Raw genomic sequence first — 21,890 nt, 5'->3', positions numbered from 1 at the left:
TCCCCTTTAATTGTTGTGCCATCATGACCTTGTCCATTTGACAGAAGGCAATTAGCAGCTTTCCCAGCCTTGCCACAAACAAGGGGCTCTCATCTGGGCACAGAACAAGTCAGATTCTAATTGATGGTACAAAACCCAGCAACATGGAAGGAAGCAGCCAGCAAACAAAAAACAATTTTCATTTCTTCTGCACAATGATCCCAATTATACCACACAGCGCATCATTTGCATGGCCACAGCACAGCCCTGTGTGCCTGCCTAAGCTGCAAGCCATTTAATCTCAGCCTACGTCTAAAAAAGGCCTGCTCAGAAATACTTGCTCTATGCTGATGGTGTTTAAGGAAGTTAATTTCAATTCTAAAGCAAACAAGATTTATGTAAGTTAGTAGCCCTGGGGGTCAAGGGGCCAACTAGATCAAAGCTCCTGTTGTTCTATTTTAATAATCCATGGGACAATCGCAGGTATTTACATAAATTGAATCCTCTGGATCATCCAATTGCCAGACAATGGTTTCCTAGAGGGGGGAACACTTACTGCTAATTTCTGAAGTGTGCTTATGACTTTTACTGGCTTTGCACAGTGCCCTGAAATGTATTTGGGGCATCAGAAAGGTAGTTTCCCACTTGGCGCTTCTGTACCAGAGTTAAATGTCATTGGTATCAACAGAGGATTCCAGAGGCAGTGCTACCCTCCTCCCGTTGGCACAAGAAGCTGATACTCAGCAGCTTTGCTATTTACAATCAATGTGGTGACATGTGTCAGCAGCTCTTCCTGGAAAAGCTACACCAACTGCTGCAAGAGCATGAGAGACTACGTTTCAATTAGGCCAGGAATCCAGATAATCACTAAATTAATTTAATCTATCATGAATACGCTATGATTCCTGCAGTTCATTGAGCACACTGGAGATACATCCAGTTTCCATCTCTTCTTTTAAGGAAATAGTCTGAAAAAGAGAATATCATTTCATCACTGAAGAATTTGAGAGCAAAGCAGGGAGGTCCTGCCTTTACTCCCGGACTGCTTCTGCATTCTTAGTGCATGGCAGGGGAGGAGTTTGCTGGCTGCACTGGCATTTGTTATTCCTTCGATAAATCACGCCAGGTGAGCACGGTCTGTTGTGCCCATCTGGAATGCAGGTGAGATGTTTCCTCCTGGCTTCAGCCTGAGTCAATGAACAGGAATGTCCCCGTAACACACTGAGTGTCTTTGGGGCCTGCCACGTGCTAAGCTCCAAATTACACGTTCGTTAAAGTTTACTGTTAAGTGCTAATTATTAAAATACAGTACGCTAATATGTTAACATATTGTTATATGTTTGGGGGCTCACATAGCATCAGCTGGGGAGAATAAGTGTGTTCACATTCAGTGTTCCTCAAAAGATGTTGAAAAAAGAGCTGAAGACGAAACAGCATCATCTTAGCTTCATTTCTAGGAATATGCTAAACTCCCCCTCTCCACATAGTGGCAGATCCATGTGATTTTGCCCTATGCAATTACAGCCTAACTATGTGGTGAGGCACTGGCAGAGGTTGCCCAGAGCAGTGATGGATGCTCTATCCACAAAGACACTCAGGGTTGGGCTGGATGGGGCTCTGAGCACCTGATTGAGCTGTACATGTCCGTGTTCATTGCAGAGAAGTTGGACTAGGTGATCTTCAAGGGTCACATCCAGCTCAAATACTCCTATGAGTCTGTGAGGCTAAGGGCTGCCTGTGAACGAGACACTGAGAGGTATCTTGTAGCACTTTGTATGTTGGCAATGGAAATACCCAGGCAAACAGCCACAGAAATGGGTTTCAGCCTTGCAGGAGATGTCTGCTTGCAGCACCCAAGGTTTTGAGGACCATACTGAGACAGTATCATTCCCTTTCCTGTCCTTATGTCCCAGTGATCAAAGGAAAATGCAGCTCTGATTCAGACATTCCAGGAGGCACCTGGAAGGAAGTGGCCATGTATCTGCTGGCATAAGGAACAGGGCTGTGTCAGAGGTCATGCAGAAGATGAGAAACCAGCCCGTTTTGTCCCCAGTCAGGTCCTGCATCCTCTGTGAGATGGTGACCCCCTGTGGAAAGCTTTCAGGTTACACATGAAAGGCTGCAAGGCATGAGAGCTCAGCACAGGAAATAGGAAGAGTTTACTACTGGGACAAATTTTTCAGACTGGAAATTCATCCATTCTTTCACTTGCCCTTCCTCCTAACCGTGCCATATCACCTTCCTAAGGAGCTCTTCGAGGTGACTAGAGAGGGGGAATGGCCTCAAGTTGAGCCAGAGAGGTTCAGGGTGGGTATTAGGAAAAATTTCTTCTCTGAAAGAGTGATGATGCACTGGCACAAATGGCCCAGGGAGATGGTAGAGGCCCCGTCCCTGGAGGTGTTGAAGAAGTGTGGAGACACGGCACTGAGGGATATGGTTAGCAGGCATGGTGGGGATGGTTGGGGTTGGACTTCATAATCTTGGAGATTTTTTCCAACCTTAATGATTCTGTGACTTACTTGGGGTAGATTACTCAGCAACCAAGCTCTTTCCATGCTGTGCCTGCCTGAGGCCTGTTCACAGGCAGCACCCAACTCCAACCAGGAGAGAGCACAGTGCTGTGTGGGGCAAAGCCTGGATGGAACACAAAAAGGGAGTGAGGGGTGATACCTCTGACCTTTGTATGGCATAGAGCCCAACGTGAATGCTGATGATAATCCTGAATGTTGGCAGTGAGATGTTCTGGTCACATCTAAAGCTTGCAGGTTGGTTTAGGCCCACTTCAGGCAGCACTGACTCCAAGGATAGCTTAAAAATAAAGATAATAAACTTATTTGCCAGAGCCTACTTCAGACAAGGCACAGCTTACTCCTCGTTGGCTGTCAGCTGAAGCAGAGCCCTGCAGAGCCCATGGGAAGGTTTTAAAGGTGTTTGGGCAACTGCAGAGCTCCGCAGGAGAGCCCACCTGGAGATGCACAGCCCCCTGCACATAGCAGCACCTGGCTGACTGCTGCGTAGGAAAAGCAGGATTAATGAGAGGCCACCACCGAGAAACCCTCCGTGACTCCAGCAGGGTTAAATACCAAAACTGGCTTGCAGCATGTAGCACAGGCCCAGAGGCAGGCTCTTTTCCAAGCAAGTCACCTCGGTACATAGCATTGCCTTGTTCCAGCTCGTTTGAGCCATGCAAGTCCCCAGGGAACCCCTCTGAGAAGCTCTGAAAACATACATAATCTGAAGGGCAAAAAAAGCCCCCGAACAACTTCAGTGGCTTTGACGCCACAGATTTTAAGCCCTTCTGATCTGCTCCTGGCATGAAATGCCCCAGGGGCTGACCTGCCAATGGGCAGCAGGATGATGGGAGCAGGTCAGCGCTGTGCTTGCTCCCTGCTTCCACCCCTCAGCCACAATTGTTGTGCCCAGCTGGTCAGTGTAAACATCACTACTTCACCTGAAATCACCTTTTTTTGCTAACCTTTATATTCAAGGAATGAAACTGGTTCCATGGCCAGGCCTCAGGTCCAGCTTCCTCTCCAGCTGGGGGAGTGCCCTCTGTGGTACCTGTACTCATTAGGGACAGAAAGGAGAAAATTTCAGTTTAAGCACTCATGCTGGTTCCTAACTGCTTACATGACATTACTATTTATTATTATTGACATAATGTTGAGAGCCCAAGGTTTTATTTTAAGTTTCTGTCTCCTTCTTCATTCCCCAGGTTAAGGAGGACAAAGTGATTCTGTCACAGTGTCCCCTGCAGACTGCTGCTGCAAATGGCCAGGATTAGGGAACCAGGACACCTATTTATAAGGCAAGAGACCCATCTGCAGGAATGGGCAGGAAATAAATACAGAGAGGAGAAAAATTTGATTGCTCAACAATAACCTGCATACTTAAAAAGGTGGAGATGGCACAACAAGAGGCACTGAGGGCACTACACAGTGTCGTGGGAAATAATCAAAGCACACACCCCGATTCTCGTGCCCTGGCTTATCATGGAGATGGGTACGTGAGCTTCTCCTTTCTCTCTCTGTTGCAAAATCCTACAGTCACAGAGGCTCACGCAATTTAAGCAATGGGATGGGAGTGACGATATGGAAGAAGTTTAGCAACCATGTCACCTCGAGTCCCCGGATCTGCTGTGGCACTGAGCCATGAGGGCACAGCAAGGAAGGCCTGCTGAAGGACGTGCTGCAGGGAAGGCAGGCTGCCTGCTCCTCTCACCAAAGCCAGCTGAACACCAGAACGACTCCTTAGCCTTCCTTGTCCAGCCTAGGGCCACCCAGCTCCAAGGCAAGAAGCACCTCATAAAAGAGGTCTCTACCTTAAGCTGAGAAATAGACATCCACAGTGTATACACATTGTGAATGGTTCTGGACACCTCAGCCCTAAGTGTGCAGGACTCCAGGGTGGCCTGAATTCTTACATGGTCACTTGCCTTCATAATTGCAGAAAATTGCAATTTAGGCTATGTATAGAGCGTCTCTGTAGCTGGTAGGAGCACTGGTGGCTTCAAGGATCTCAGAAAGACCCAAAGAACTGTGTGGCAGATACTGCTAAGAAGGGCTACACTTCACAGCCTGTCAGCCCTCAATCTCCCCAAGTTTCAGAGCCAGTAAAAACCTTTGAGTTCATGAGCTGCAGCAGCCTAAAAGCATCTCTCCTAATAGCTTACCAGGAAAACGCTCTGGCCTGATTTTAAGGAAGTGCAACCCCAGAACTGATCCATCACGTGCAAGCAAAGCATAGCAAGAGACAAAAAGAAATAAGCATGACCCAGATCGCTTGTTCACACCTGTCATTCACGCCTCACATTTGAAAAAGTCAGGCAGTGAATGCAGCTAAAAATGAGGGCTTGGCATTCAGGCAGGTTTTGACACTGATCCAGCTAGCACCATCCAGCCAAGCAGAAAGACCTGCCAAGCAGAATGCTCTTGGCATGGGAACTTCCATTAATGCTCTTAGCCTGTTGCAAACACAAAGTGAAACAGTCTAGAGCAGAAGGTGTTTAAATTAGGTCAGGCTTTTTTAGCATTTACTCCAGGTGGAGTGCACACAGGGACAGTCACAGAGACTGACACTCAGTAGTTTATGAGGATGGGGTAATCCGTGCCACTCATTTGTGTCCTTAGTCATTGGAATTTTTCAGTGTAAAAACACAACACCGTTGAATGCAGGCGCTTGTCACATCCAAACTCTCATTTTCTCTGGCACATTCACTGTTTTTCCTACATGTTGTTTAGAGCTGCTGTCTAATAAATACAGATAAGGTGGTAAAATGCTTGGCTTTCCTCCCAGAAAGAATGGTGAGATATTGGCACAGGCGGGAGTGGAGTTGCTGTCCCTGGAGATGTTCAAGGAATGTGGAGACGTGGCAATGAGGGACATGGTTTGTGGGCATGGTGGGGTTGGGTTGTTGGTATCCTGCTAGCTATCCTGCTAGCACTCAGCAGGAACAGGGGTGTGATAGAGTAGAAGGAAGGGAACCAAGCATGCCCTGGATGAAGATCTTTGGTGGCAGGCAGCCAGCTCATTCCCTGTAAGTTCACCAAACCCCAGCGATGAGGGGACGTGCCATTGCCCTTGGAAGAAAGAGCAGCCCACAGAAGATGCACTTCCAAGGAAGGTATGTAATGAGAGGTCTTGCAGTTACCACAACCTCATTTTCACACAGCTCCACTTGCTGTGAGTACCAGAACATGGATTGGGCTAAAGCTGATTTTCCTTGAGCTCTCATCTCCGTGGAAAGGCAACAAAGCAACAGGAAATTCACTCCTTCATTAGGCAGCTGTATTTCCCATTAGAAACATTCACTTTCTAGTCACGTACTCCATTTGTTCTCCTTCATTAGATCCAAGTCACTCCATACCCAAAGATGTGATTGCAATCGCTCTCACTAAAGTTTTGTTTTGTTTTTTTAAGAAAAGAGTAACAGCATTCTTACACTTCTCATCAAAAGCTGCTTTCTTCAGATTACTTCTACAGCTCTTCTCTACACTCCTTTCAGTTTACTCACCTTCAAAACAGGACCACCAGACCTGGACATACCGCTTCCATGATTGAATTCCATGATTGAAGGAGTAACACAGGGCAAGACACAGCTTATTTTGTCTTTGGGTAAGACATACACCAAAGGGTGCCTGTTTACTTCAGAATACAAAGAAACAAAGATACAAGACAAATTAAGTTCATTAGGACCATGCAAAACAAGCAGCATTCTCATTGCTCAATCTCAGCACCTTTACCTGACAGCTTCCTCTCCCAACTAAAGATGAAATTTCTTTCAAGAGGATCCTGTTCCTTCCTTCCAGAGTTAAAAACAAGACCCCCTTAAAATGCTCCATTCTTACTTACCATCTGCTCAGAGAATCTTTCTCTTCCACTTCATCATGAGATCACATCATAAGGTGTTGAAAAAGTAGAATTTTTTTCTCCAATCCAGAGCTGTCATTCCCTGTGACACTCACACAAATCCCAAGCATTGATGGCACAGGCAATGAAATCAGCAGCAATGTGTTCAACTGAAAGACCCACCAGGCTCATACACACACTTAGATTTGGAAGGCTGCGGATGTGGAATGTCTGTGGAACACCCACATTTGCAGAACAAAGACAGGTTTTCCAGACTTGATCCATTTGCTGTAAAACCACTGACGGATGTCTCTTATTCATCAGTTATTCACTCAACACCAATAACTTTCCCATTATTTTAGTGCTAGACTATTCTCAAGTTAAGGCTATTGGTATAAGTGTTATCACATGCCTTTTCAAAGCAGGTATCCTCAACTGCCCCACAAACTAATGAATTTAAGGAAACACTTTAGCCAGTTGCCTTCAGAGTTCCTGGGCACAGATCCTCTCCACCTGCTGACTCAATAGCATGTATCCTGATCAGATATCGCTCAAGTTTGCCCTGGTTAACGCATAGCCAGACTACAGTTCCACCTCTCCTCCAGCCAAGCTTGCTGCCACTGACTATCCTCCAGGCTTTTCTGTGCCTGTAACTGTTTGCAAACAGAAGCTATGATGGACCAAGCACAGGTGCTGAAGCAGCTGTTCCGTCAGCTCTAGTGGAGATAATTCAGGTTATAAATGAAGTTGGCCATACTATTGCTCAAACTGGAAGTAAAGTCCTGGGGATGCCTACTCAGAGCTTTCATCTTCGAAACACTACAGAACTAAAGATACAGTAGGATAACCTGTAAAGACAATGCCAGAGGAAGTCCGTGTTTCCCAAACACCTCCAATGCAATACAAGAGACATCAGAATGGCTAATTCTTACACGGCACAGCTGCATAAACAGATGGAGCTCTGCAATACAGCAGCTGACAGGAGCAGAATTCCAGCAGAAACTGATCACACACTTCACATAAGTTCTGGTTAACCTTCCCAAAAGATAGCATTGCAAGCTACAGCATTTTCAAAGTCCAAACACTTCTTCAGTCAAAACAGCTAAACACTTTCACCAAACTTACTCCTGCTGTAATTAGACCCTGCATTTCTTCTCATCCCATCATTTAGGCATGGGAGATTAGCTGATAAATAAACACAAACCCTCCCTCCAAGACACCAGACACTCATATAAAGGCAACCACACACAATAGCAACGATGAATTGAGTTTTAATGTTTACAGTAGTCACTTCACAGGGACACCAACTTTATCCTAAATTCTGACACTGGAGTTGCTTTATTGGGAAAGCTGTGAGAAGACAAACAGCTACTCCAAAATATAACTACAAAGAGGAAAAATAAAGTTGAGATCATACTGTGCTTTATAGGAAGATTACATAGTTTTACTTGCATAGCACAAGCATACAGAAGTATGAGTTAACAGGCAGTGATACAACCCATCTCAATTCACGTTATTGCTTCTTTCTTCATCTGAGTAACTGGTTGCTGGTCACCGCTGGAGCCAAGAGAGGCTTACTGGCAGGTACCTTTCAGTAGTTTAATTTGGTTTAGCCAAGGAATACTGTACACTACAAAGGTGCATATGGTATTCTGAGGAGAGAGAAAAAGAAATCATATCATATATCATATTAATTATTAATCATATCATTATGATTAATTATTAATTATATCATAAATATCATATTAAGAACATACAACAGTATCATTGTTCTACACAGATCTATTCCATTTTGAGATTCTTGACTATATGCCACTCTTGTGACTCTGGATTTGCACTTTCCCAGCAGTATGTTCTGGAACCCCAAACTTAGAACCTGCTCAGGATCATTTATCCCAAATGCTAACACAGAAGCCAAGCAGTCAACATTTCACAATATCAAGCTGCTTCCACTCACTAATTCCCAGTGCTGCAGAGCTTTCAGCCTGGGTAATTCTCCAATATAAGCTTTGAGAGCAAAGGCAGGCAGGCCCACACAGCTAACCATTTGTTTGTGCTTGCCTGCCTAACAATGGCAGCTGTGTTGATGCACAGGCAAGCTTCCACCCATGTGCTTAGTGGATCATTCCTGTGCAGTGTCAGTTCTCATGGAGGCACAAGGAACATGCACAGAGAAGTACAGCCTATTACCAATCAACACCAGTAATGAAATAACAGGCAAGAACTAGACACTGACCAAAGACAGACAGACAATTTGGTGTTAACTTGAAAAGCTAGATTAGTTCTTAAGAAATCTGCATGCAGCATGATATAGTAAATCTAGAGAACCAGGGTAATCCAGTTGCGATCAGTGCTTAGCCCATAGAAAGATTCACAGAGATGGGACTGTCTCAAAAGAGGACTGAGTTGAGCTTGTTCACAGGTGTACAGGAGGAGCTGAGAAGGGTATGAGAACTTAAGGCACCAAACTGATAACCAGGAGACCCCTAAGCAATCCCTTTTTAGCAAAGTTTCCTCTGCATATCCCACATGCACTCATAAGATTGAGGCACATGTACTCCTATTGTGCACCACAGCCTGAACTCTCCACTTAAGCATGCTGCAATGTCTCCCTTCCTCTGTGAGCATTATCTGGCAAGACAAGTTCTGCAAGGACAGCATCTTGCACAGTCTAAAGGCATGATGCATCTCATCTTATTAGAAGCAGACAGGTGATGCTGCCCACCTTCCCAGAGGGAAGGGGGCAGTAGGAACCCAGGAAGCAGCACATCCTGCTTAGAGCCTACCTTAGCCATCTCTGGCTCATCGTGGAATTCGCAGCTCTGGAGATCAGCTGATGACTTGGGGCAAGTTGTGCGACCAATCTCAACCTCCAGGATGTACTTGATTCCAGACACGAGCTGCAACAAGATCACAGGCAGTAGCAGTTTTATTTGCAGCACATACCTAGGAGCTTTCTAAAAAGAAGAACCTTACAGGAAAGAAGCACAACCAGCCAAAAAGTACAGAGCAGGCAGTGTGTGGCAACCTCCACAGAAAACACACTCGGCATCCCTTACCAAACAGGAAGCAAGATCCAAGTAAACAAACTAGTGCAGCTTCCTTAATCAGTAAACAAAGCTGCATTAGCTCATAAGGCAACATTAGCATTCAGAGCCGTATGCCCCAAGCTTTCATCCACCTCCTGCAGCAGAACAGCCCCCATTAACCTAAGAAATCCCAACTCCCGCAGCACTCACGCACACAGAGGCAGGCCGCCCCGCACCCACCTGCCGCTTGGCGCTGATGACCCGCACCACCCGGCTGGAGTACTTGTCATTGCTGGCCCTGTTGTACTCGGCCATGACAAACTGCAGGGCCCGCTGCATGCCCTCGTCGTTCTCATCCACGGGCACGGGAGCCCCCAGGAGCCGGGGGCGTTCCTCGCTGCCCAGGACAGCTCCGGCGAGCATTAGGGCCGCGGCCAGCAGCACCACACAGCCCCGAGCTCCCGCCATGGCTCCGCACTCCGCGCCGCGCTCCGCCGCCGCACTTTTAAGGCCTGCGGAGCGAGATGGGCGGCGGCTTCGGCCCACACGCCCCGCCCCGCCCCGCCCCTCCCGGCCGGGCGGAGGGTGGAACTCGGCAAGGCCGGGAAGCGGGACGGTTTAGAGAAGCAACAAGTAACACCCACGGTGACAGCAGGAAAGAGTGCGCGAGGGAACGTCGTGCCTCAGAATCCTAGAATCCCAGCCCTCGCACGGTGGGCTTTCAGAGCAGCCCGCGGCAGGCTGCAGTCAGGGTGCGCTCACGCAGACAGGCCGCGGGTGGGGCTGGCACGGCAGGGCTGCGGCTGCCCGTCCGGGATTACACCACCCACAGCCCTCTCTGTGGATCCGGATGGAGGAGGCTGCATCCCACATGGGTCCGGGAACTTGGAGGCTTTTCCAGGCTCTGCCTCCACGTGATTTATTCTAGCACTTATTTTCCCTTACTGTAGAGAGGTGGCAACAAAACCACACAGCATTTTAGGTTACTAATTTGGCTTTTAGTACAAAACACCGTGTGTCATTTCCTATATCTGCCTCCACAGCATTGGTGTTTCCTCATCTACATTAATTGCTCAAGGTCAGAGGGGTATCAGTGGCAAGGTTGGCTTCCCAGACAGATGGCTTAACTTCTAGTTTCATCTCATAACCACAAGGTCTTTTTCTCCTGTCAGGAACCCTAAGTTTGGCAAGACAGGACCTAATATAGCACTACAGAGCTAGCATGAGTGAGATTTAAGGCCTTATGCAGTTATTAGATCAAGAGAGCGTGACATTTTATGCCTGAATATTCTCAACACCTCTCATAATGAGAAGGAAAGGGTTTGTGGACTGACTGGAAAGGCTGATTTGTAGCCTGCTGAGTGCCAGCAATATCCAGCATGAAAACCGTCAGAGGAAACTCCCCTGCAGTTGGCAACAAGATGTGCAACTAATGCTGCAACCACAGGACATTATGATAGCTTTTACTGGTAAGAGAAAGACATGAGCACTACTGCAGCATCAGGTGCTGCCTGTGACACAGGAGGAAATATCAGTGCTGTTGGGATTGAAGGAGCTTTGGCTACTTCTTCAGAGCCAGTCCGAGCTGATGCTGGGCAGAAAAGGCTTTACAGTTGCCCTTCGTGTATCCGAGGGCAAAAGCAGGGGGAAATAGCCCTTGTTAAGAGCTAAATACTTTGCCTGCAGTCCAGGTAAACAAGTCACCTCATTGGAGTTAAGATAAAACAAGCCATAATTGGCCTGCGTCCTCCTGAGTTATAGCAGCACACACTTCAATGCAGAGCTGCCTACCCAGGACCACATTCAGGTGGCTTTTGAAGAACTCAGAAGAGGAGCCTCCACAACTCCACTGGATAGCCTGTGACAATGCAGTGGCACCCAGACAGCACAGAAGGACTTCCTGATGGTCAGGAGGAACCTGCTGTGTTCACCTGGCCCTCCAGTGCTCACCTAGAATTCCAGTTTCTTCTCAGATGCTAATCTGTCACTGGCCCAATTTATAATTGACCCCACAAAGCCACTCCAAGAGAAAAGACTGAGGAAGTAGAGGAGGCTTGCATCAGTTATGTTGAGGGATGGTGACACCTTTCGTAAGGGAAAGGCTTGTTGCCCTCCTTAGGCAGGTAATCATTCACATATAATGGAGGAGGTTCAACACTGAGGGTGACCATTTCACCCCCAGAAAGACCACAGTCTGGGCACAGGTGATGAAGAGTCTCTGTCTTGAGTTTTAGGGAGCAGAGCCTTCAGCTTGGGTTTTGTTTCTCCTGGAGAAGTTCCTCAAGAATTGCTCCTCATACTGGGGGATTGGCTCCGTGGCACTTCAGACAAGTAGCTGCAGCTTCCCAAAACTGCACCCGAAACAAAGGAACATCTGAGGAGTGGCTGTCAACCCTTCCCCACTCTACATACAGGTTTCCAGAAACACTTTGCCCCCCTGCTCACATCACCAACTTTTGAACTTAAAGGATCACAAGTGGTTTGAAAGGGAGAAAAATCTCAAATACCAATCTCAGAATTCCTTCTTCTTCGCTTGTCCTTCCACATTCCTTCACCCATCCACAGAAAACTGAGGTATATCTGGAGATTTTGTGATTGTCTGAATAGCTTTTTAACTGCCTGAGGGGTGTTGCCTGTTGGTCAACATCGTTGTCTTCTTCCTTAGACATGGACACTATTCTCAGTTGAAGACACATAACTGCAGAAAGCAGAGCTGGTCTTTTGTCAGCAGCGTCAGAACATGTTTCTGTTTTGCCAGGATTTCTCTTTGCCCTCCTAACAGATGCATCAATATTTATTCTGCAAAATAGTGGTTGCCAGAGTCCCTCTTTGACACAGTTGCTGCCTGGCTACACTGTGCAGAACGGCTGCATGGGAAACACCCTTTGGAGTTTGAGAGTTTCCAGCCGGGGCCAAAGGCTTTGTGGATAGCTGTTCTCTTGGCCTTTCCTCACATCTGAGCCAGAAGCAAGCTGCATCTGTTTACTGTTTTAGAACTTGAACTACAGAAATTTTGAGAGGAAGGAAAAAAAAGGGGGAGGGGGGGAAGAGGGTGCAAAAAATGATGCTTTAACAGCAGGTTAATAAAAAGAACCTGGTTCTCGAAATAAAACTGTATTGATCCTTTTGTTTCTGATGGGTGCAACTAATTGCTATATCACAAGCTTTTTCTTTTAATAAACAAAATAGAAATCTTCAAATAATCAGATGACCCAAGGACTAAGGTAATATACCAAGCAGCATCAGACTCCTGACGTAATACTGGCAAAGTCCGTGACACAGTGAACTGTCAGTATTACCAGAAACAGAAACATAGTTTCAGTGTCTTCTTGTGTCAAGCCACACAGTTGGTTCAATATTGTTTGTGCAATATCTGATATATTTTCATCTATGTTTCAGTTCCAATCAGGATTGATAAGCTTTTTAAGTCAGCAGGCAGATTCCTTTCTCCAAATAACTGCTACATTCCCTGTCATTGCTGTTAACAACTTCTCTCTTCAGTAGCTAACCGAAGAGCTCTGGGATACTGTGACATGTCTTTCAAAGTGCAATTAGACAAGGATGTTTGAAAAAGCAGCCGATCCTCTAATCAAGAATAACAGTTTCTCAACAGAACTGAACTCTGAATGACCCTCAGTAAAGAGTAATTACTGTGATAGAGGCAGGAAAAATAAGCATGACTGAACACTGAACATCTGGTTTAAATTTCTCATAACCAAGGGATCAGCAAAAAAAGTGCAGGCCAAGCCTATGCTGGGGCCAGACTTTTGGATCCCACTCAGTGGAGCTGGAGCAGCGATAGGTGGGGTGCTGACATGGCTCCCCTTCTCCTTCTGTGCTGTGTAACCCACACAAGGGGATGGAAGGGAGGTGTTATGTAAAAGGAGAGCTTTCAAAAACTGAAAGCCTCTTGTGCAAGATGGTCAGCAATTTATGACACAGAGCTGAGAGTGATTCAGTGCCAAAAATAAAGCTACTGCTGTTGAAGAGTGTCCTGTGCTTATGGAAATTAGTCCATCCACACCTTTCCCACACCAACTGATATTCAGTGATACTAGGGGAGGTAAAGACCTTCTGCCTTCCTCAGAGACCATGGCCACTTCTGTCCACGCCCTGCTTCTGCATTTTTATTTTTTTTTCAGATAGTATTGGAGGAAATTTTCCACACAAGGAAAATCATGGACCTATATTCTCTTTTAGTTTCCAAAGGTCATCTCTGAAATCTAGGCAACCAACCTGAAGCCCCAAAGGAGCCAGAACCACAGTCACATCTTTTCTGCATTGACATTCCTTCACATGCTGATGAGCTCTCACCACAGACAGCCAAGGGTGGCTTTTCTGGATAGACTACAAGGCTGAGTAGACTTCAGCTGGTAAATACCGTGTGCCAGGACAGGCTTCAAAAACATCTGAACATCTTTCAGTCCTCACAGTATAACTGGCTTAGAAAAGACTGAAGCTGCCATTTTCCACCAGCTGAGGATCATTCCTCCAAGGCACAACCATGCTTTCTTTGCACAACAGCCTGGAAAGATCTAACTATTTTCTACTTCTACTAAGCCTAGCATGTTGTACCAAAAGCGTTTTTCAGGCAATCCAGTGGGAATAGACTTGCTAGAAAACATAGGCCTATGTGTTCAATTCAATCAAAGGCACAGCCCTAGATTTCTCATGAACAGCAAGAAAAAAAACACCAAAACATACAAACTTATTCAAACCAAAGAGAAAGAAGCAAGTACACGTAGCACAAAGCCCTGTTCACTCATTGGCAGTCACTTTCAAGAATGAAATGCTAAACATCTAGCAGGACTGATCACCGTAAGATCAACAATTGGCTCTGTCCCATGCTTCATCACCCTTCAGAGAGTGATTCCTAGGAGATGGAAGCAAGGTAGGGGAGTTACACACCTCTCTGCTGAGTCACTTCTGACATCATTTGAGAGTGACAGCATTGCATGATATGAATCCCTTTCCCATGTGCCAGTGCAGAAGATAATCTGCTTCTAAGAAATGGGTATTTGTCTACAAACATCTGCTTTGGTAATTACTGATGTTAATCTGCTTTTGTGTTCAGATGGAAGTTTTACAGCCAAGCAGTAAATAAAGTGATTGCCAGCAGAAAAGCTGCATTTAAGGTAACTCCAAGCAATCACTATGGTCAGATTGTGCAAAAGAGGCAGTGAAGCCACACTTTTGGCAGTGAATGCTAATTAAAGGGCAGTACTGGTGTGTTCAGGATGCTAGCGAAAAATAAAAATACAAACAACACACCAGTATTCTTCTCCATACTGAGAAACATAAATGAAAACGCTGGCACAGCGATTCAAAATAATCACAGATTTTGTCAAACTGATGTCTTTGGTCACTGCATTAGTCTACATCTGCTGAGAGTAATTCAGCCATTCTCTTTTCTTCTATATTTGTTCACCTCAGCCTGCAGGAGAAATAGCTTGCCTGCTTTAGATTTCTAATAAGTAGTTCACAGTGGCTAATTTTTGCTTCCCTAGGAATCACTTGGTTCAGAGCTCACCAAGAAAATGAGTTCTCCCCAGTCCAACCAAAAGTATAAAGCACATGTTTAAGTTAAGCCTCCGAAGAGAACCAGTGACTTCACAGAGCTAGAAATAAGCCTAAAATTAAGTATGTTTGTACACTGCACTGAAGCTGGCCCTCCAGCAGCCTGCTGGGTATGTTGTCCTGCCCACTCTCATCTCTTCTTAAAGCAGCAAGCTTTAATGTTGGAGTGATAGAGTTGGATGTTTCAATACAAATTTGCTTGTGGAGAAGCCAGACCATGAAAAAAGAGTATTTATTCATGTCAGCCACGGTCTGCACACAACAAAGGAACAACATATGGCGGAGAAGCCTGCAAAGACCACAGCTCGGGCTCTGAGGCTCCACAGGTCCCAGGGACGCAAAAGAGGAATATTTCCTCTACGTCAGCATGGTGGCTGTGGGGAGCACTGCCAGGCTCTCCAGGAGAAGAGAGCCAAAACACCTCTGTCCTCTGTACAAATTGAATCATGCCTGGTCCTCCCTTGAAAACACTCATAGCGTCACTGCTGCTACACCCAAGGGCTTTAGGACGTACAACAAATGTGGGGATGCCATAAGCATTACATCACTTCTTAAATATACATAGGCGCATTTCTGATGAAGGTCCTTTGTGGGAAGCAACACTACAACTCCCTAATGCTTGCACAAATCCACAATTAAAGGGCCATCTAGAACCTGAATTTTGTGTAGGTTGACATGAGCTCCTTTGCCATGTTCCTTCCTAGCAGAGCCAACCAGCTGGGAGCCATACATCAGACTATGTTTGGAGCTTCTTTGTTTTTTGGAGGTTTTGTTTGTTTGGTTGATTTGGTTTGGTTGGAAGACACACCAGTGGTGTACAGCCTGACTGTATTCACAGTTCCCTCTGCACTAGGTTTAAACTAGTTATGATTTCTGTTCACTCAGCACTTCTGAGCAGTAAATTTCCCCTGGTTAAGGCTTTTTTTTGGTATAGTGAAGCAAAACTCTGGTCACTGAAAGAAACATCTGAGAGCAGAGAAGAGGCTGTTCTCAAGGGGCCGGCTTGCCAGCATAATGCCTGGCTGCTACTCATTAGAAAGGACTTAAGCCCCCTTCTACAATGTGCTTGTTGGATCTGAAACATTGGGAAGGGATGCATAGAATGTTTTAACAATGGCAAGAGAGAAACCTCTAGGAAGTCAGGGCAGCTTGCCAACAAAACAAGACAGTCACCCCATAGCACACAGAGACACTTGACCACAGAGATTTTCCCTAGAGAGGGAAGTGAGACTACAAGCAACCCCAAAACTCACCCCAACAGTCAGCTGTACATACACTGATCTATACACATGCATTCAGCAATCAGGTTTCAGTAAGCCCAGACGCATCAGCAAAGACTCGCATTCAGGGTAATGCTATTATTCAAGCAAGATGCTGGTTATTTGTGAGCGAGCCAGGCTGCTTCGCATGGGCTGGCCACTGGTTTACTCAGTCGTCCAAGAGGGAGGGAGAAAGCCACGTCACTGCATGTCAGCAGCCTATGACACAGCTACAAGATGCCAACAGCACAATTTGAAGACAAACTCTACAAGGGAGTGGGGAATAGCACAGAACCATTCTCAGCACCTCGGATGTCATGGTCTGTGAAGCTGCTCACAAACAAAACCAGGCAGAACTTTTGCCCAGCAATCTGCATAATGCCTACTACGAAAAAAGGGTCCTAACACAGTGGCTGGTTAGCTTAGAAGGATTTGTTTGACTGGGAGAAAATAAACTGTGTGAACATATCCCTTCTCAGTTTGCAAGCTGAATACCGATTAGGTTTTAATGAACACAACAGCAGGGCAGGGAGAAGGAAGCTTTAGTTTCATCGCAAGTTACTGAGGGGGTTCACTGCCCAGCAAAATCAACCTATCCCTGTAGAGGAAGATGATCCTGTATTCCTACAGGCAGTAGAAGCTGCAGGGCTGGCTTCTGTAGGAAGAGCTGCATGGATCAGGCCTTACTTAAAATCAGAATAGCTCAGCCACAACTAGCAGAGCCCAGTTCCAGCCTGGTTGATTACTTTGGCTTTCTCACAAACCTCAGTGCACAGACTTGACACGGTCTCAGTTCTTTGCTCAGCAAATGCCTGCCACTGAAATAATTAAGGTCAGAATTAAGGGGCTTTGGCATAGCTTTGCAAGGAAACATGCAGAGACCCACCACAGGTCTCCTGCATCATCTGTGGCATACTGCTAGTTTCTTGGCTATTAAGTCTTTCACAAGCATTCAGTAATAAATTAGGTAACATTTTCTTCATTCTTTACCACCCCAAAAATGTATTTCTTGAGCATGAAAGCTTTGTTTGTAAAACTCTATTAGAATATGTTCATATTTTCAGAAAACCTTACCAAAAAAATGTTCTTTAGCCTCCAGCCAAAGCCTCTTGCCAGCGAATCCTGTAGAATTACACTCCTAGAGGCACCAACTATAGAAATGACAGGTGAAAAGTGTCCACCCTTGTGATGGCATACATCAGTGAGTAGTGTTGCTATGGCTCACATTCCCAAGTTTGGTTAAATAATATGGAAATAAATACAGGGCCTTTTTCTTTTTTAAATGCTGTACTTAATTGTGGAGGATTTTGTCAATTGCTCTCAGCTTTGGCAATTTCTAACTTGTACATAGAGCTATTCATCGGGCACAGAGTTTAAGATCTTGGCTGCACTTCCCAAAATAATCATCAGTATTGCGGTTGCGTGGAAGTTATCTAGCCACCTCTGTTCCAGACCCACTATCTGCTTTTATCTAATGAGAATTTCATGTAGCCCAGCCCTGCACTGGTTTCTAAAGGACTGGAAAACCTACTTGCACAGTTCTAATCTCTGCAAGACACTCAGGACAGAAACCAAAGCATGCAAAAGGCACAAAAGTTTTTTTCTGTCACTTAGCAACAAGATAGCAAACCTCAGCTGTTGAAAAACAAGTGATTATGCTTCCCATTGTTAAGTGATTACTTTTGAAATATCTCATGTTTTAAAGACAACACAATCTCAATGCTTTGATTTATCTGCTATTTAAAAAATTATTTTTCTTAAAACATATCAATCATAAATCATGGTTAAATTCTCAAGTTTTCCTCTGCAAAACTGGCAGCCAGAAAGAAAAGCAATAAAACAATTGATAGGATTTGCAAACATTCATATCACTCCAGAGGCTGGAGCTTAAACAAAATGTACAAATTAGTATGAAATCTCTTGAAGGAATTGAAATCCCCAAGAATTAATGAACTAAGCTGCCACGCAGATGTTTGAACAGCTACTTCCTGGTCAGACCAGTAGTCTCATTTGGGGAACGCTGACATTGTGACTCAAAGCCTTCCTCTTTTCAAATGCCGAGGAACTCTATGATCAGAAGGGACAGAATAAAAAGAAGCAAGGCAGCAAGATGAGGAATTAGTTAACCTCACTGATACTTGATATTTTCTTTCCAGTCATCCCAAATCATTTTGTGTCAGGTCAAACTACTCCATTAGTCACTTCAATTCTGGCCGCTAAACTTCAGGACTCCAATCAAACAGACCTACAGCTACTACAAATCACTCTACAACAAGGCCTTATTTACCGTGGCTGCACTTCACTACAAAAATAGAGAGTAGCTGAGCATGCCTTGAGGCAGTCATTACAAGCATGCCACAGCCACTTCAGCATCAAGCAGCGCTATACACCCAAGAGTCCCGCTGTGCTGAGCACAGTCTGTACACAGCAAGAAGTCTGCAGGCACTACATTCCAGCACTCTACCTTTGGGTATGAAAACACAGGCAGCCAAATAACATCAATTTGCCACGTGGGTTGATGCTTTCTCTGATGCCAACAGCAGAAATAGGACTTAACTCCTTTGAGCTCTTCATAACTTTCAAATATGAGGACTGTTGGCTCCCTGGGGGAAAAAAACAGTTCTCCAAAAGTATTCATTGAAACTACTCCCAAAGCCAACTCCCTAATTTCCTTCTAATTCAGGACAAAATGTTGCTTGCTTTGATAAGGGGGGAAAAAAGGTGCTGAGTAGGTAATGAGTGCGTTAATGGTCTGCTTTCCTCCTGCTTGCCAGTCTCTCTCTCCCTACGTCCAGCTATTCATGCACAGCAATTTGAAGCTCTCTGAGTGCTAGAAGTTGCTTCTTTCTCTTCTGCATTACAGCATTTGCAGACAGGTGATGAGTTTGGTGTCTAGCTGCCACAAACTAACTGCAGATCTCTGAGCTGAAGTCAGCTCGCATTGAGTGAAGATCTGCGTGATCCTTCTGCACCTTTTTTGAAGATTAGATCTTCTCTGAAGAAGAAAATCATGGTTCCCTGAATTCATCAATGTTCCTATATGTTGAAATTCTAGTTCAATTGATTGCTTGCAAAACCAGCATAAACAAGGTTGTTATTCAAGATCACACAAAGTAGCTGAACACATCAAATAATTTTTGAATCAAGACCCAGAATCAGGAGAGGGAGATCAGAAATAAGCCTCAATACCTCATTTAATTCCATTATTATTTCCATTATTCTTTCTTTCTTTCTTCCCTCAGCATATTTCCCTTCTTTCCTACGGAGAAAGTCCCTCCAGTAAGCCATTGCTAATGAAGAAAAAGGCATATTACTTGTAATTCTGATTGATTAACATTAACAACTCATGGCACACAATGCACTAATCCACCTTCACACATAATTAATGTCCATTTTAATAACGTCAGGAATGCAAGCTCTCTTCTTCCCACCCTAAAGGATTTGGACCGAAAAAAGGTCCAACGTTTCAAGGTCACCCCTGAAAGTCTGTTTTGGAAATTATTTACCCTTTTGCTTACACAGATTTGCAAAAGGAAAATAAGCAGTTCCAACTTTAAGCAAGACGAGGACATCCTCTTCCCAGTGCCAGATGAAGGCACTTGCTATGGTTCCAGAATTGGTTTCCAGAATTACAAGAGAAACTAAAACAGCCTCCTCTTTTCTGTTATGAAGGCTAGTTTGCTGTAAGAGGGAAAAGGCAGACCTCAAACCCCTTAACATTGGACAGAAAAGATGGAGGCAACATCTACACAGCACCTCAGCTTCTGGAACACCAGGGTCTCCAAAATCTGAATATCAACCACACCAGTTGTCTTGGTGGGAGTTTCAAGAAGGAAAAAGGAAATTGAAAATATTGTAGAATAGAGGCATGTACTTTGCAACAACCCCTAGTTGTACAGGAAGAAGAAATAAGTGAGCACAGAAAGAATTGGATCTATGAGAAACTATTTTCAGAAAAGATCACAGCTCACAGATAAGGGCTCTGATGACCAAACTGCTACATACAGGAGAATCTGAGGAGAATCCGAGGAGAATCCGAGGAGAATCCGAGGAAGCCTGTGAAGAAAAATAAAAATTGGGGTATTTCATTTGTTCTGCTGCTGAAGGTGCACCTTGCTCCAGCAAAGCTCTCCAAATCCCACCAGCCCCACTCTAGCTATGCTATCTACTAAGTCCTTGCTTAGGAATTTTAAGCAGCAGTTGAGAAATGAGTGTTTTACTAAGTGGGTAGCAAGTTGCTTTGGAGACCAGCAGTTCCACAGCACCTTCATAGTTTGGCCATGCCACCTCTAGCTCTTTATGTCTCTTACTGCCCTCTCAATTTTTTCTAATCACTATTTGCCACCCAGCAGTTACCTCTATAATGTGCATGCACAGCACTAAGGGCTGGCAAACACAGATAAGTGAGTCCGTGCTATGAGGCACGACTTGAGGTGTGGATCAAAGGAATGCCTCTCTCCACTCCTTTCCCCACAGCCGTTCCACTTTTACTTGTTTGTGAGGCAGATGCTGGCAGGGCTGGGATAGCTCAGCCTACCTTAGGAACTTCCATGGCCTCACTTGCTAGCAGGATGTAGCGTCTGTTTCCACCTCTAGCAAGTGCCTGACAACATAATTCTATTGAATTTATCAGAGGATAATACAGGTTTTCAAAGAGATTTCTGGAGGTCATCAAGTCCAGCTCCTTGCTGGAAGAAGGTCCAGTCCAATCAGGTTCCTCAGGGTCCTGTTCAATGGCAGGATTAAAATCTGTTGGCTTAAAATGGGAGTAAAGCTACCCCTGCCCTGACCTGCCGACAGTCTGTCCTACACATTGCTTAGTGCATGGGTTGGCCCTTGACTCATGTATTTATACTACCCAGTGCATACAGGGCCTTTTGAGGTTAATAAACTGGGAAAGGCCTAAACAGAAAAGATTGACTACTAACCATCTATATGGCCTCAAGGTCCTGGACAGCCACAGGTCTACAGCTCTGAAGTTCTGAAGACAAGGACTCTGACAAATCATCCCTAGCAAGCTTGCTTGCTTGCTGCTGAAGACATTTATTTCTATCTCATGTATGATGTCTGGAGCTCCAAATCTTAAACTGTGGATATACAACCATATCAAAACAATAAAAGACATCCAGAAAAGGAAAACCACACCAAAAGTAGTATATTTGTCTCATCTTAAAAAGTTTAAGGTCTAGGTCTAAAATCATCATTTTGCCCATGCATGTTTTGTGTATGCACTTAACTTAACGACATGTAACATCAGCACCATCTTTCAGATGGCCAGACAACAGTGTTTCCATATAGATAGATGCAAATAAACACAAACAAGATTTTTATAAATGCTGAACAGGAACCCAAGTAGGTTATTCATCATGACACGGAAAAGTCTGAGAGCTTAGTTTTGGAAAAGCTGAGAAGAATCATTTCTGGCCCATTTCTAACTGCAAGTAGAAGCAGCTTGCTTTTTCTCTCACACGCAGCAGCCCAGCAGTTGGCCGTGTTGACCTCTACCTTATGCTGTGTTTGTCTGAGCCAGGCAGTCTCAACTGGGAGCTGCTGGAAGGTACTGGCAGAAGTGGCAGAAAGCCTGGTGACACCACATCCTCCCAGGATCCTGAACCATGGCTGCCTGCAGAAGTGATCAGCAAAGGTTGTTGTAGAGTTCAATACTGGCTGGAAGCACTACCTACCACTCCTGGTCCTG

The 21,890-nt window shown here is 45.1% G+C and overlaps 1 protein-coding gene across 1 annotated transcript; it reads right to left on the bottom strand.

Moving 5' to 3' along the window:
• Positions 1–7,588: 7,588 nt before the first annotated feature.
• On the bottom strand, positions 7,589–9,827 carry LOC306959075 (cystatin). The gene is made up of 3 exons (XM_079550763.1): positions 9,597–9,827; positions 9,114–9,227; positions 7,589–7,979 (listed from the first exon to the last, which is right to left on the bottom strand). Exons 1-3 carry the CDS (start codon positions 9,822–9,824, stop codon positions 7,902–7,904), a joined length of 420 nt encoding a protein of 139 aa, XP_079406889.1. The 5' UTR covers positions 9,825–9,827; the 3' UTR covers positions 7,589–7,901.
• Positions 9,828–21,890: the final 12,063 nt, after the last annotated feature.

This window comes from Tetrao urogallus (genome assembly GCF_951394365.1).
Source record: "Tetrao urogallus genome assembly, chromosome: 2".
Lineage (NCBI taxonomy): Eukaryota > Metazoa > Chordata > Aves > Galliformes > Phasianidae > Tetrao > Tetrao urogallus.
Note: the sequence above shows the minus strand (reverse complement) of the source record. Positions and strands in the feature narration are given on the sequence as shown.

Bases quoted from the DNA above. Each gene is read 5' to 3' on its own strand.
- LOC306959075 (XM_079550763.1), bottom strand. From the start codon at position 9,824: ATGGCGGGAGCTCGGGGCTGTGTGGTGCTGCTGGCCGCGGCCCTAATG. The intron at 9,228-9,596 runs GTGGGTGCGGGG...ATCTTGTTGCAG, and splicing joins TCATCAGCGCCAAGCGGCAG to CTCGTGTCTGGAATCAAGTA. The intron at 7,980-9,113 runs GTAGGCTCTAAG...CTCTCTCCTCAG, and splicing joins ATGAGCCAGAGATGGCTAAG to AATACCATATGCACCTTTGT.